Consider the following 14532-nt stretch of genomic DNA (forward strand, 5'->3'; position numbering starts at 1 on the left):
ATTGCAGGCAAACGCTGTAGAGATTCAGTCACCAGATGACTCGATCTGAGCCTAAACATCAGTACGACTGGTAGATGTCGTGGATGGGCAGTGGGAAGGCAGCAGCAGGAAAGGCTTGGGGTACAGCGTAGCTGGCGTAACCTCCATACGCCGTGGCTGCCATGGCGGCATTTTTCTGCAGGGCGGCCAGAGCGGCTGTGTTGGCAGCGTAGTTGGCAATGGGAACATACCCTCCATATAGACTGGTGGCTGCTGGGATGCGCTGGACGTTGTGGGGCATGGCATAGACGGGAGTGATTGGACGGCCCTGAAAGGGTAAATTTGATTTAGATTTGGAAAAGTGCATAAATAAATAGATTATCAAAAATCATTGTTTTGACTTTAATTTTATAACCTTAATTGAAACAAAAGATAAAAAAACTCAAAGGTCTTGAAATTTTACATTATGTATTTGGGATGAGGGGGTTTTAAAGGCAGTTTAACAGTAACACTAATTAATTTGGATGCTATAAAATAAGACGCACCTGGAAGGGTGGAGGAGTGGACACTGCAGGCAGGACGGTGGCAGCAGCAGCAGTGGGAGCGCTGTGTTCAGGGTGCTGCATGGTCAGAGGGTTCATAAGATGCTCCACTGTGTGCACTTTTCCCTCCTCCATCACTTTGGCTGTAGGAGCAGCGCTGAACACTTGGTACTGGGCACCCAGACCTGGCAATGCCACTGTGCACAAAGAAATGCAAAAATAAAAGCCTGGATAACAGACCTGGCCCCGACAGAGTAGGCCACATACATTTACCCATGCTTAACCATGCATGCAATCATGCTTAGAATGGCAGGGGATATGAAGAACGTGAAAACAGGGGAAAACGAGGGGGAGAAGGATAAGAGTGAAGCAAGAGGGAAAATTAAGTTACACAAACTGCCATCAGGGTGTGATTTGGATTATGACGTGGTTCAGCTATGTATTAAGCCCCTTACTGCCCACACACATACCTGCACCTCTTTAAAAACACAACATCAGTCATTGTTTTTAAATACAAAAAAGACTTAATCTGATGCTAACTCTATAAGTCCACATCCAAAGAGGCTAAAGGGCTGACCTTCACATCTCACTCAGTTATGTCTACTTTAGAGACCTGATATGCATTAGTCAAATACATGACATTAAAAGCAATAAGTAAAGTAAAATCTAATGAGAAAAGAGCTTAGTTTTGGAGAACATAAAAATAGTACCAGTGTTTGTTTTTCTGATCATTATTCAAAATTCTTCTTTGTGCCATTCAAAAAGAAAGGCAACAATTTACTAGGAGCAGCAGAAAACTCTTAATAATTGTTTGGACTCTCACTTAAAACAATTATAGTAACTCTGTTAAAATCTTTCAAATCTATTATTACCAACGTCCACCTCTTAAAAAATTGGCAAAAACATGATGATGTGCAGCAGTAATATTGCTGCACTATAAGTGGAATAAAAGCTTTAATTTTGAGGAATGTACCTTTTTTTGTTAAAACACTGTAATTTAATTTTTGCCTTTAAAATAACATTCAGCTTAAACTTAAGTTAAAATACACTCTATAAAAAGCCATAATCCTTTTTTTTTCTCCCCCATTTTGTAATTTAGTTGGACCAAACTACCGGTATTTATGTTTAAGGTCACCGAGGATTAACATAATCGATTTTCTTAATTTTTAAGTAGTAAATATTGAATATATTTTTTTAATGCTTTACCCCATTTACCTTTTTTATTTTGGTTTGCTATAATTTTGGCCTATTCCTCTTGACAGAACCGCTGTAACTGAATCATGTTTGAGTGCCACCTTGCTCACACACATCTTTTTAGCTCCAGACGGAGATCAGGGCTTTAGGTCAGCACCAAAACAGAATATTCACTGTTTTCAAGCCACTGACAATAGTCAGTGACGATATTTTATATTTTTTTTTTTACATTTTTATAAACACAAATAACTCACTTTGGTTCCATACAACGTTTTTATGATAAATGTGGGTGTCTTGCTGGTATAGTATTTGTTCTTTTTGTCTTTTAAGCTTCTTTTTTGCTCAATTTTTGTAAAAATAAAAAACTTGTAAATATAGCCTTTCTGTGTATAATTACGGTAATATAACCTCATAGGACTGGGATTATGTCACTACGCATGTGTAAAATTACTCAGCAAGCCAAAGTAATGCAGGCAGTAAGTGTGAAACTCCCAACATGGTTGTGAACAAAAGAAAACTCCAAGATCAAATGTAAAAAGGTGCAAGATGTTTGATTCCAAGAGGGATAAAACTCAAGCTGTGCTGGGAATACAGAATGACCATTGGAGTACCCTAAAGCTGGAGCTAAAGCTCAGGAAGGATTCTGATGTCACTGCAAAGGTTATAGCCACATGAGTACAGGTCTTTGCTCATAGTGGTAGTATTAGCCTTCGCCTTATTCTGAAGATTTAGTATTATTTAGGGACCACATGTTATTTGTGATAATTACCTTGAATGTTTGTGTTGCAAATCTAGTCTGTATAAGAGATTTTATTAATATGTAAAGTAAATAATCGACTATACTTCGCTGAAGTCCAAGTTCCTGTAACAGCACTTCTACTCCTAGAGAACAGGCAAGGGAGGACTCACTTGAACTTGAAATAGGAGTCGGTTGGGTTGGTCTATGACCAAGCAGAGCTGTTTTTTTTTTTTTTTTAAAGAGGCAGTCTGCTTGGTCAAGTCTTAGTTATTAGCTACTACAATGGTCACGATCTGGCTTTGTGGTAGTTCAGAGGCACTACCAGTAGATGGGGTCATGTATTTTTTGTCAGCTTATCGCACCCGGGGATGAGATTCTATTTAGGCTCTAACGGTCTATCAGAACACATTATCAGGACAGACGCTTGGAGTAGATAGCCTTATTTTATCATGAGCAGCTGGATTTTTGTCTTTTTTTAAGTATAGTCATATAAGGTGACTCTGTACTGATTTGGTCCTCCTAACGTTCAGTGTTGCCCGTACTTTAACAATCTGGTTATTGTTTTGAGATGTTGCTTGAAGTCATGATATCTATTTTGTAAATCACACCAGTACCACAAAATGTCACAGAAGAAAAAAAAAGGTAGGTTAAAATACGTGCAACCCCTGGTCAGCCTCCATTTAACTCACTGATGTGAAGCCAATGAACCAGGACATGCTACTCTGGGCTTTCCTAATACTGTATGTCTAAAGATAAGCTGCTCTTACTGTATAGGAGCATCTGATTTAAATAATAAAACAAAAAGTATCTCATTATCATATCATGTGATGTTTTAGCAAATTAAAAAAATAATACATTTTGTAATCCTCAATGACATAAATACAAGGAGAAAAAATATCTAATTTAGTCATAAATTAAAAAGTAAAGTATTTTTAAACAGTGGTGTAAATATCTTGTTTTAACTTATTTATTTTATTTTGGTTTTAGACAAACAGTCTCAAATCTCACATGATCTAATTTGTTATTGCAGGCAAGGTAATTATAATATGTAGAGTCAAAATTGAAAAGATTAGTATACCGTGAACATCCTTCATGTTTAAATACACTGATGCAGCAAACCAATAATTAACCACTATCCCACTACTTAACAAAAAGCTGCCTTCATGGCTTTAGCTCTGGCTCCTTCAGATTAGCTTTGGTTGTTTATTAAACGGATTACTGGATAAATATGTTTACTCCACTTGTACTAAAGAGCAGTAAAATGCTTACATTCTTAAGTTCACAAAAGTGGTTATATCTAAAAGTATGACAAATGCCCGACTGGTTGTATATACTGGAAACCTGGTTAAGCTGTTTCTCAGGACTAAATCAAACAAAAATAAATTATTCTACAATGTCTGATTTTTTTATGCAACTATATTTTGTAATGTGGACCAACAGAGCTATTGTTTTTTTTCCATTGTGATTTTATGTTCCTTTATGAGTTGAATTTCTTCAGATCTTTACCATCGTTGCACTTCCTTCTTCTTACTAGCAGGAAACAAAGTAGAAAAACTCTCCCACAAACAATAACTCTGTGCAAACAAGTTTTTCACATCTTGGCTAGCATGCCATTCATATCTTGATCAGAGCTTATTATTAATGATGATCAACTTTTCCAAACACTGGCATTGTCTTTATGTTGATTAGTTGGAACCTTTAATTTGAATATTAGTTTTGCATTTCAGCTCCATTTTGACTTTAAGTATTGAAATAGCAAAAAAACAAAACAAAAAAAAATCGGAAAGTGATCAAATTTGTGAAGCTTTTTTTTTTAATCATCCGTTTTATTCATTTCAATTCTTCTGGGTTTAAAAAAAGTCAAAATCGGAACTGAGTGAATGCATGGATTATAATTGTGGAAGAATATTCAGTGAGTACAACCCTGTTCAAACAGATAAAAGTGCTGTGAGGAAAATACAGGCTATTCAAAAAGTTAATAACAAAATAAATATTAGTTTCAATACTGGCTATGATGCCATTTGGTAAAACTAATTCAATAAACCTTGAGTTGAAAAGCTAGTTGTGATTGCCCTGATTAGGGTATTCTTTCTGATCCAGTAAACCGATGAATGCATCACTGATTTGCATTGATGGAATTCCCTAAATGATTAAAACAACTGCTGACTATTGAATCCTATTGTTTTCCCTTAGCACAGCACTGTTATCGGTCTGAACACCACACAACACAATTTTCTGATGAAGGATAGAAAGAGAACTGAAGTAAAGCAGCTACTATCTGGTCATGCTCAGAAGGGTGGATGATATGTGTTATCGTTCAAGATTTTTTATACATGACCATCCAGTAACGGCTATCATGCTGATTTGGGAAAGGTTCTTTAAACCAAACAGGAAAGAGGTTTGGTAAAGGGTTGGAAAAGGGGCGAGGACAGGAATGAGAACGTCTGTCTCACTGACTTGTGCCTGGTTTGATGCCAACTGGGTTGACGGAGGCAGCAAGCTCCAGACTGGACATCAGTTCATAGGGCTTTTCGGACTGCTTGGTCTTGCCCTCATGGTAGCGACTGTAGATGCCACGACCGGCAGAATAACCCCCTAGGTAAGACCCTCGAGGTCCAGGGGTACGATTACCTGCAGCAGCACGACCACGCCCTCGCACAGTACCTGCTTAAAATACAGTTACAGTATAATATGATGACAGGGGTTTTAGGCTTCAATTTAGAGAACTTTAGTAGGGCAGGAAGATTTTACGTTGGGTTCAGAACGTCTTTGGAAGCTCCACTTAAGAGATTTAGCATTTGTGTAGAAGACTCTTAAAAATGTTGCAGGCAGTCAGTATCTTAAATGTGGTAGATAACTCATAATTTATTAGCCAAATACTCGCTCCTTGAGGCTAAAGCCAAGGACTAATCTGAGTGGGGCCGTTACCAAAAAAAGGGAAAAAAAACTGTTTGAAAAGTTTTGCAACAGTTTACGCAAATGTTATTTTATTTATCTTTAAACCATTGTTGTATATGCATTGTAAAGGTAATTTACCTTAAATATAAGACTTATTTACAAAGAAAAGTTTGACAGTAGATGGCGTTCCACCAAGGATCTGCCTGTGTGAAACATTACCACTCAAGGGGACTGTCGGAAAAAAATGTCGGTATCAGTAAACGCTAGTAATTGAAATACACATTTTGCTGTATTTTATCTACAGTTCCTCTTATTTAAACAATTAAATATAAATTTTTTAGTGCCTGTTTTACACACTCATTTACACACACTGATAGGGCACCACCTTCTGACTCTATTTCTTGAGCAAATAATTAGAAGTTTATGTTTATTACAATACAACACCAATTTAGGGTTATTGAAGGCTTAACATAAGTCACTATGAGATTGGGGATTTTTAAGAGATTGGTTTCGGTCCCTCTCAGGCTAATCATTAGCTTTAGCCAGGAACAAAATTGTCAGACTTCATACCAAAAAAGATATCCACATGATAAAACAATAACTGCCTTTAACCTTTTCAAGGAATCTCACTTAAAAAACAGCAGATAAATCCAATTACGACCATTCCAATAGCAACTGCTTTCTATCATATGATATTTTCTTTCAGAAGTGACCGGGCGATCTGGCTTAGGAAATGGTTGACAAGCATTAAAGTTGAATTTGGCTGTTTTCCTGAAACACAAAGAAATTGTATTCTGAGGTGTTCGGAGCTTTGGCGGGAACCCTATAATAATCCAGCATGAAATGGGAGTAGACAGGAAAGCAGGAAAAGAATGGTGTTAGAAAATGTAATGGCAGGAAAACTAATGTTCATTTGAGTTGTAAGTAGGAATATGGATGTAAGGGATTACCATTGTTCTGTATCATTGTGGATCCTTTGGAGAGAAAACCAAAACACAATGATTGTTGATAGTCAAAAAGATTGTCCTGCTTTCACCCAAGACCACACTCAGTCAATCATTTCAGGTAATGGGATTAGCATTAATTGGTCCATCAACTTGTTTTGTTTTTGCCTTGAACAAAAGGTCTCAGATTTTGAGCAACAAACAATTAGCCAAACGTTTTTCAAAATAGTGATCAATGATTAATTAATAACAATTTTAGTTGTTTTGAACATTTAAAAAAGCATTGAAAATAACCAACCTTTAACAAAGTATTCCCTGTTCGGTCCAATTAGGGTGCTGTAAGGGTAACCGTAGTAAGCCAGCGTGTAGGGGTCACACTGGTAGACGTAGTTTTGCTGGGTAGCCTCTGGTGTGGCAGACGCGCCTCCTTTAGAGGCTTTCTGACGCGAGTACTGCTCTTTATCTACTGGCTTGGCAAGCGTCACTTCGATGCAGGACCCTTCAATCTCTGTGCCATTGAGGTGGTCCATGGCCAGAACAGCATCATCTCGGGATGTAAAGTGGACAAAAGCATAGTCACGGATTTTCTTTACACGTTCCACACATCCAGGGTTCCACTGGCTGAAAATCTAGTAAATTAAAGAAAGAAAGGGTGATTTTTTGTCATTGACTCCCCATCCCCCTAAAGAAAGATTACTTATGACAAAAAATGTATTGCCTACCTTTCTGATTGCCTCCTCACTGGTCTCCATCATTAGATTCCTAACGTAGAGTATCTTTACTGTCTCCATCACATCTTCATCTACATCAATCTCTGGCTCAGCCCAGTCTACTGCGATCTGGTGGCCCCACAGCTGAATTCTTCCTGGCATCAACTTCCTGCGAGCCATGGCGGCTGCTCGATGTGATTCATACTCAACAAAGGCAAAGCCACGGTTCTTCATCTTGTCAGCAGCACTGGCATAAACTATCACGTCTAATACACCCTCTGTTACTTTGGAGACTTCCTCTAGGATCTCTTCACGCTTCTTTGTTTTGGGAATCCCACCAATGAAGAGACGGCAGTTGTCCACTGAGGAGCAGACCCCCAGCAGCCGGCCAGGCCGCACTTCATAGTTATTGAGCTCCCGCACTGCCCTCTTGGCTTCATGTTTTTCTGTGTACATAACAAATGCGTACCCTCTGTTTTTCCCATCAAAGTCCATCATCAAACGCATCTCATAGATGCGGCCCACGGACTCAAATACTGGAACCAATTCGTCCTCATAAACATCTCGTGGGATTTTGCCAACAAAGATTTCACATCCTCGAGGAGGAGACGGACCACTCCAACCTGGAGGGGGCCCGTATTTGCGCTGACCGTTTTCTTGGACCATGCTGTAGCCAGTGCGTTCCATCAAAGACAGCAGAGCGGCCTCATTGGGAGCTCCTGCAACTCCCTCTGGGAGTGTGATCTGTCCTTGGAGTGCATGGTGAGAGGCACCAGACGGTTTGGAGGGTTTGGAGGGGGCAGAGTTGTTGCTCATGTTTGATGAGGAAATGGGATCTTCCGCTGTCATTCTGAGAAAACCATCCAATCAGATTTTTGGCCTGGAGACAGATAGAAAGAACAAGCATTTAGATTTTATTTAAAGTGGGGTGAAAGCAAATAGGAAAAAGAGACGAGGCAAAACAAGAACAAGAATACAGATGCATATTAATACATTTATTTTGCAGAATTTGTGAATGATCACTAGCAGATAGTATGGCTCCACAAACCATCACTAACTTGAATAACTAAGTTTTTGGGGTACTGAGCAACATTTCGATCCCTTTCTCCTTAGCCCAGCTAGCATGTGCCTGATACTTCTGGATCAAATATTTCTAAATACAAGACATTGAACAGCTGTAGTACATGTCCTGAAAACATCTGTGTTATGCTCTTAAATGGGTCATAGAATTATTATATCTGGTATTTCTGCTGATCCTTAAAGTCTCTAAATAGGGTGTGTAACATTGGTTGGGCTGAAATTGGCGCACTTAGCCCTAATGCAAGCCTGGTTAAAAGCCCTAGAATGAAATGACAGCTTTTCTTCTTTTTATGGTATGCTCATGAATATTTAGATGTGAGCTGATTTGTTGGTTTACAACAAGCAAAGCTGCTGAACAAAGACCCATCATAGAAACAAGCACTCACTCACTGAAACATCAAATTGTTGATATGGTAGGGTGACAAGACGTCCTTTTTCCTGGACATGTCCTACTTCTCATACCTAAAAAAATGTCCGAGGGGAACTTCAAAGTCGTCCAGGATTTTGGTCGACTACAGTGCAACCCCCACTAAACTATCGTTATTCATCTATGATGATGTAAACTCGGTTGTGCATTCTATGACCCCCTTTAAAGCTCTTCACCCGTTAAACCAAAAACCAAAGGCTGTGCTAATGTTGGTCCCTTTTGTTTCTTTGCTTGCCAATTTCTTTTTTCCTTCCACTCAACTTTCAATTCATTTGCTTTATACAAATAAAACAACCTACTGTAGACGGTTGGAATATATCGCCCTTTGCGCAATGACACTATGAGTTTCAGAAAACAATTACCTATTGATGTGTATGAACAGTCATCAAAGAGGCGGAGACACGTTATGTGACTTGAGCACGAGTAAAAACACAGCACCTATAAATCCTAAGGGCTCCTTCCCCTATCAGTGGTTTTACAGCCTTGTTTTGTTGAGTCCCTCTGATGACCTATGACCCCTATCAGAGAGAACGAAGGGCTGTAAACCATGAAAACAGCAGTTCAAGGTTCACCGAGTATGACTTGGTCACATGCTCGGTGTGTGGATGGGTTTGGGTGTGTGTGGGACACATATGTGCCTGTATTAGAAATAACTGGAAAGGCTACAGTAAAGAAAGGTATTATGGATGAAATGCAACGCCATACGGTTCCACAAAACTCTAATATTACATATTAACTTGTTGCACACAAGAAAACACTACATGATGCTGCTGGACTTTTAACCCTCTTATCAATATGAATGCGGCACACATGTGGGTGCAGTTTCACTGTGTGTATTTCTCTGTGTGTGTCCTTTCATTAAGAGGCACAGCCCTAAAAGAGCAACTGAGAACAATCAGAAATCGGCTTCCCAAGCGTAAACCTCTTACTTTCTTATTTTCCAACACTGCCAGCATTGAGAACGGAAAAATCCACAGCTTGTTAAATCCCCAAATCTCCTTGCAGCACACATATCTGAAACAGCCAATCAAAGCATCCAAACTCCTGTGTGATAGTTACTGCAGGAGTACTAGGAGAGCGTTAAAAGAGTTGAGTTTCTCAGTCAGGCAGGTGAAATGCCCTTGACTTTGATGGAGACGAGTGAATCTATCAACAGTGGTAAAAACTCAAAGCCAAGGAGCCATGGTAACATGCTCACTCATTTGACCTGACCCAACATCCAGCTCTTCTACTCATCCACCTGTTCATTTGGCCGTTCCTCCAAGGCAGGAGGGCTTAGAGTTACTGCAGAGTAACTCCCAGGAGGAATCAGTTTACAAAACATTAGTTTGAATTAAAAATCTACCATCTGTAAACCCCATGTGAAGCAAAAACTTCAACTGTTGCTAGCATAAACCCTTTTAATTTTATTCAAGATTATTGAAAAAGGAAAGATATGGTGCAAATATGTGTATAAAGTTTGTTGTGGCCATTTATGCAATTTTTTTGTAGTTTTTTGTAATTTAGTTTTCTTTCCTGGGTAGTTTTAATATATTTAAGTTAATTTAGAACCCAAATTTGTGATTATGTTTTTATATTTGAAGTAGTTTAGATTACATTGTTAATTAGTAGATCCTCCCAGTAATTTGACTGATTAAGAACACACTGGGTGCTGGGTGGGGGTCAGTTGTTTGGTAAAAGTCTGGCATGGACGGGAGATTTTGTAAATTATTTTTTACCACTTTTTTAGACCTTCAAACATTAAATTGACACGATTTTTCATTTCGACTATGTTGCAAGACATTTTTTAGTAATTATTTTGTCTCTGCTTTTGCAATAAAGAAATCAAGTCTAAAGTGTGTACAGATGCAAAAACCACCTATTACCACCCACGGCCTTTGTTGGAAATTTTGATTTTTTTTTTGGAACAGAAGGCTGCGACAAAGTTACTTTCTCACAAATAACTTTCAAGGCTGACTCAAAATAGCGCCTTTCAAAAAGCTTGCTACATATCAATATCTCAGTAATTTTCTCTTTAACAGTCACTATTCATCTGCCACCCCAGTACACTTTACAAGATGTGAGTTGCTAACACGACACAACCGTCTTTTCCACACTTTTCTCTCTATTTCATCACAAAGGGAGTTCTGCTCAACAAGAAAACAAACGTATGTGACACTGAAAAGCTGGGCATCTGTGGAACACACTAATCAGTTGTTTTTTTCTGTACAACTGTTTTGTTGGTAGAAATGTAGTGCTTCCTGTTTAAGCTTATCTCAAAGCTTCCTAATTATCGCGATTGAGTGGAAAATATAATAATAGTGAGAAGTCAGATTTAGATAAAAGTTGTTTGCACACATTTCTAGTTTTTGAGAGGACAGATAGTCATAGTAAGGAAACTAAATCTTAGACACAAATGAATCATTGCAAGAACTGGCTATCTAATCAAATTTTAAAACTCAAAAACTAACTCATGGTGCAGCTTTATTCATGCAAGATTTCTTTAAATCACAGCTAACAAATCCAAATACTGATAAGTATATTATATAGAATACATTCGTATTACTGTGGTAATAAATTCTTTTAGGAGCAGTTTGTATATTTACTATTTTAAAACAAGTAAAGACATCCAGGCATAATGTAAAATAAAAAGGGAAATTAAGAGAAAAATATCCCACTTGGTATCCGTTATATCAAATTGTCCTTGTGAGTGAAAGAGCCAAGGAGGAAACCCAAGGCCAGAACCGAGTAGATAATTAACCCCAGTGAACGCAAATCACAGCCTTTTATCCAGAGGATATAAAGATTTACAGATGATGACTCTCATGGAAAGTTATGATCAACTGAGTGTGATTTCTCAGCTCTGATCCTCATCTTGGAGGTGGAACTGGTCAGGTTAAACATAATCAGAGCCCAGTCTCAGAGTTCACCTGGTCAAAGGTTGTGAACTTAAATGTGAAGGAAGTTAGTGTTCTAGTTATTGCTAAGGAGATTGACCATTACCTCATGTGTATGATTGATAGAAGCACCTGATTCTCTGCATATTAACAATGTTACTGAAGACTGATTTTTTTATGAGAGGACGGGGAGATTTTATGGGCTTTAAGGTAAATAATTTTAAAAATGTAGATTGGTAACAGATGAAAATACACATTTCCTGTTTATAGACTACCACTGAAAAGTTTCAGCTCATTCAAAGATGCTTTATTACTCCTAAAAGGAAGTAATAAAGTATTAATTGGTGAAAGGTATTGAACACACCTTAAATATCTTTACTTTTTATTAGTTCTCTACTGTACCACTCTATCTGTTATATGTTAGATTCTTTAAAAATGCCCCTATTTGTTTCAAATTCTGCTGATAACACGTGAGTTCTAAGCAGCTGTCTCCTGAAATGGCTTTCCACCAGTGCCTTAAACCTTTCCATAAGAAATAATACAAATGAAGCCAAACTATTTAATGACAAGATGTGTCCAAACTTTTGACTGGTAATGTAAAAACATTTGTGGTATGATTAAAACTCTGATAACTGATTAATTTTTAACATAATCGTACAAAAGAACAAATCACTCACTTGTTCATGGTGTGCAGGAGAATGTTGGAGGGATTAATGTACACCAAGCTTTTTAAAATTAAGGCCGTTAAAATAGCTAAACTGCTGACCAGAGTTATCGCCAAGTGTATGGAGCTTAGTAACAGAGCGCCCACCCCTCCCCCACCTGTTTCTACATGCTGCCCAGTTGTTTGACAAAATGTTACTAAACATTTATCCTAAAATAGCCATTTGGAAATAATTCTGGTTTTTAAAAGAGATACTCATGCTTTGGAAACTAATGTAACAACACCCAGCCACTGTCATTAAGGCAAAGCTCTGTTGGACTCAACATTTAAACAGATAACCTAATTAATGAATTAGCTCATATCTTTTTGTTGGAGTTCTGTTGATTAATATTAAAAAGAAAACATGAGAATAAACAATACCACATATTGATTCAACATATGTAAGAGAAGGAAACCCTACAAATCTTTAGCTGGCTGTTATTCTGAGATATCCTAAACTGGTGTACTATGAGAAACAGGCCAAAGGAAGGCGCTATCTTTACTTTGTGCACACTTGGACACGTGGAGACAATCGATTAGCAGTGTGGACAGACGCTTGCACATATCAGCAGAACAGGATCAACGACAACACTAATGCTTAAAAATCTAAGTGTCTGAAAGTGACCCAACAACGGCACAATAGATACTTAACGAGTCAAGCAAACAAAGCTTAAGGCAATCCTTTAAATGTCAAACACATTCAGAGATATAATTAATGATATCCTCAAATATCCTCATTCCATCTGAAGCCACAGAAAGTTGCAGCTCAGGGACTTTAGATCTCCACGTAGCAAACACAAAGAAAGCAGAAGAGGGAAGTGAGAGTGGAATAGAGAAAAAAAAAATCTTGAGAAAGATGTGACCCAGCAGAGGGATGGTGGTGGGAAAGAGAAGAGGAAGCAGAAGCAGAGAGTGGTCAGATATGAGGATATCTACCCCTGCTGCTCCACAGCGCTCCGCTGCCTGGCTGCCTGCTTAGGGAGTGTTAGTCCACCTCCATGAGAGACAGGTACAGCAGGGCACTGAACACAGAGTCCAGCCTCCTTTGCACCAACACACACCCACACACACTGAACCAAAACTGCAACCATTAGAGCTGATGAGGGTGGAGCTAAAACAGGTACTATTGTGTGCAGTAAGTGTGACTGGTAGAAATCAGTCTATATTTAAATTATCTTTTTAAAGTACATAAAAAATAGATTAACAGTTGTGTTGAAAATGAATAATTAGATTAATCATATTAAGGGATTTACTGTGCTTTTAATATATATTCACTTGATATCTGTAATTTATTTGGGTCACTGGCATCACAACAGGCAACACTTAATCAAAAATGTGAACAGAAATAAACATTTAAATGAAAATATCATAAAAAACTCAACGTTTCCCTTTTTTAAGGTTATCAGAGGTGTATGAGTGTGGAAGGTATTTTGGGGGATAACAAGAGAAAAGTCTAAAATTCAATTTAAAGTTTGTATTTTTTAAATTATTTTGTTTCTTTTCTCCAGCTCATCATAAACTCTTAATAAGTGACATAAAATTACATAAAAAAATACCCCCCCGAAAAAAAAAATCTATTTGTGGCCACATTATTTGCCATTTGTTGCTGTATCCTTTTTTATTCTATCAGAAATCATGAAAATATATTGTCGAACATATAAAAAATCCAATACGATGTAGTTATCATTAGTTTAACTGTGTATTATGTCCTGCAAAGTTTGCATAAGAACCCAATTTACATTTATTTTGACTCTAACCCCTATTTGACCCTGTTGACTTTTTGAAACATGACATTACAACCATTGGTAAAATCAAAATAACTATAGAACTTCCTGTGAGTATATATATATTTTTTCATCTTTATCATAAAACATAATTTTCGCATAAATTAGTAATTGATGTAAAGTTACTTTAAATTGTCAAGTACAAGCAGCTGCATGGTTGGTGACTAGAAACCCTGATACTTTGCTCTATGCATATTATGTCAACTTTATCAAGTACAACTGTGAGATTCCTAAAGTTAGTAGGTATTTGTTGCTTTTTCCTTTTACTAAAAACCATCTGCTCCTTTTATCTACAGATTATCAGCCATACCAACATGTCATGGTTAACTTTTTTTTTTTTTATCTGTAAATGTTTTTCAGTGAAAATTTGCCTTAATAAAGAAAAACTGAGTCACAATTACAATTGTATACACTCAAAAGAAAAGGTGTAAAATGGGAAATATAGTTTCAACAATCCTCAAGAGTTTTCTGCTTAGATATGCAGAAATTTGGGGAAAGTGGCCGGAAATCTTCAAACCGGGATTTAAAAACTTCCTCATGTTTGTGTCACAGCAAGAGGACGTTTGGAAATTCTGTATCAGACTAACCAACAGATTTACTGCCAAGTCAGCACCATAATGCAACTGTGTGTAAGTGGGTTTTCAGGCATTGCTCTG

General features: G+C 37.7%; 1 protein-coding gene across 9 annotated transcripts in view; it reads right to left on the reverse strand.

The window, feature by feature from the left end:
* Nucleotides 1–14532, reverse strand: part of rbm47 (RNA binding motif protein 47) — a 41223-nt gene continuing 26691 nt past the window's right edge. For 4 of the 9 annotated variants that reach the window (XM_015389662.1, XM_015389660.1, XM_015389659.1 and 1 more), the window contains 6 exons: nucleotides 7019–7886; nucleotides 6595–6925; nucleotides 6303–6326; nucleotides 4912–5121; nucleotides 525–718; nucleotides 1–307 (listed from right to left, as the gene is read on the reverse strand). In XM_015389662.1, coding sequence (XP_015245148.1) covers nucleotides 59–307; nucleotides 525–718; nucleotides 4912–5121; nucleotides 6303–6326; nucleotides 6595–6925; nucleotides 7019–7855 — 1845 coding nt within the window. In that variant the 5' untranslated portion in view covers nucleotides 7856–7886 and the 3' untranslated portion in view covers nucleotides 1–58. Of the gene's footprint in view, nucleotides 308–524; nucleotides 719–4911; nucleotides 5122–6302; nucleotides 6327–6594; nucleotides 6926–7018; nucleotides 7887–13028; nucleotides 13088–14532 lie in introns of those variants that run through there. The other 5 variants (XM_015389663.1, XM_015389664.1, XM_015389666.1 and 2 more) reach the window with 5 other exon arrangements.

This window comes from Cyprinodon variegatus, unplaced genomic scaffold (assembly GCF_000732505.1).
Source record: "Cyprinodon variegatus isolate N-32 unplaced genomic scaffold, C_variegatus-1.0 Scaffold469, whole genome shotgun sequence".
NCBI lineage: Eukaryota > Metazoa > Chordata > Actinopteri > Cyprinodontiformes > Cyprinodontidae > Cyprinodon > Cyprinodon variegatus.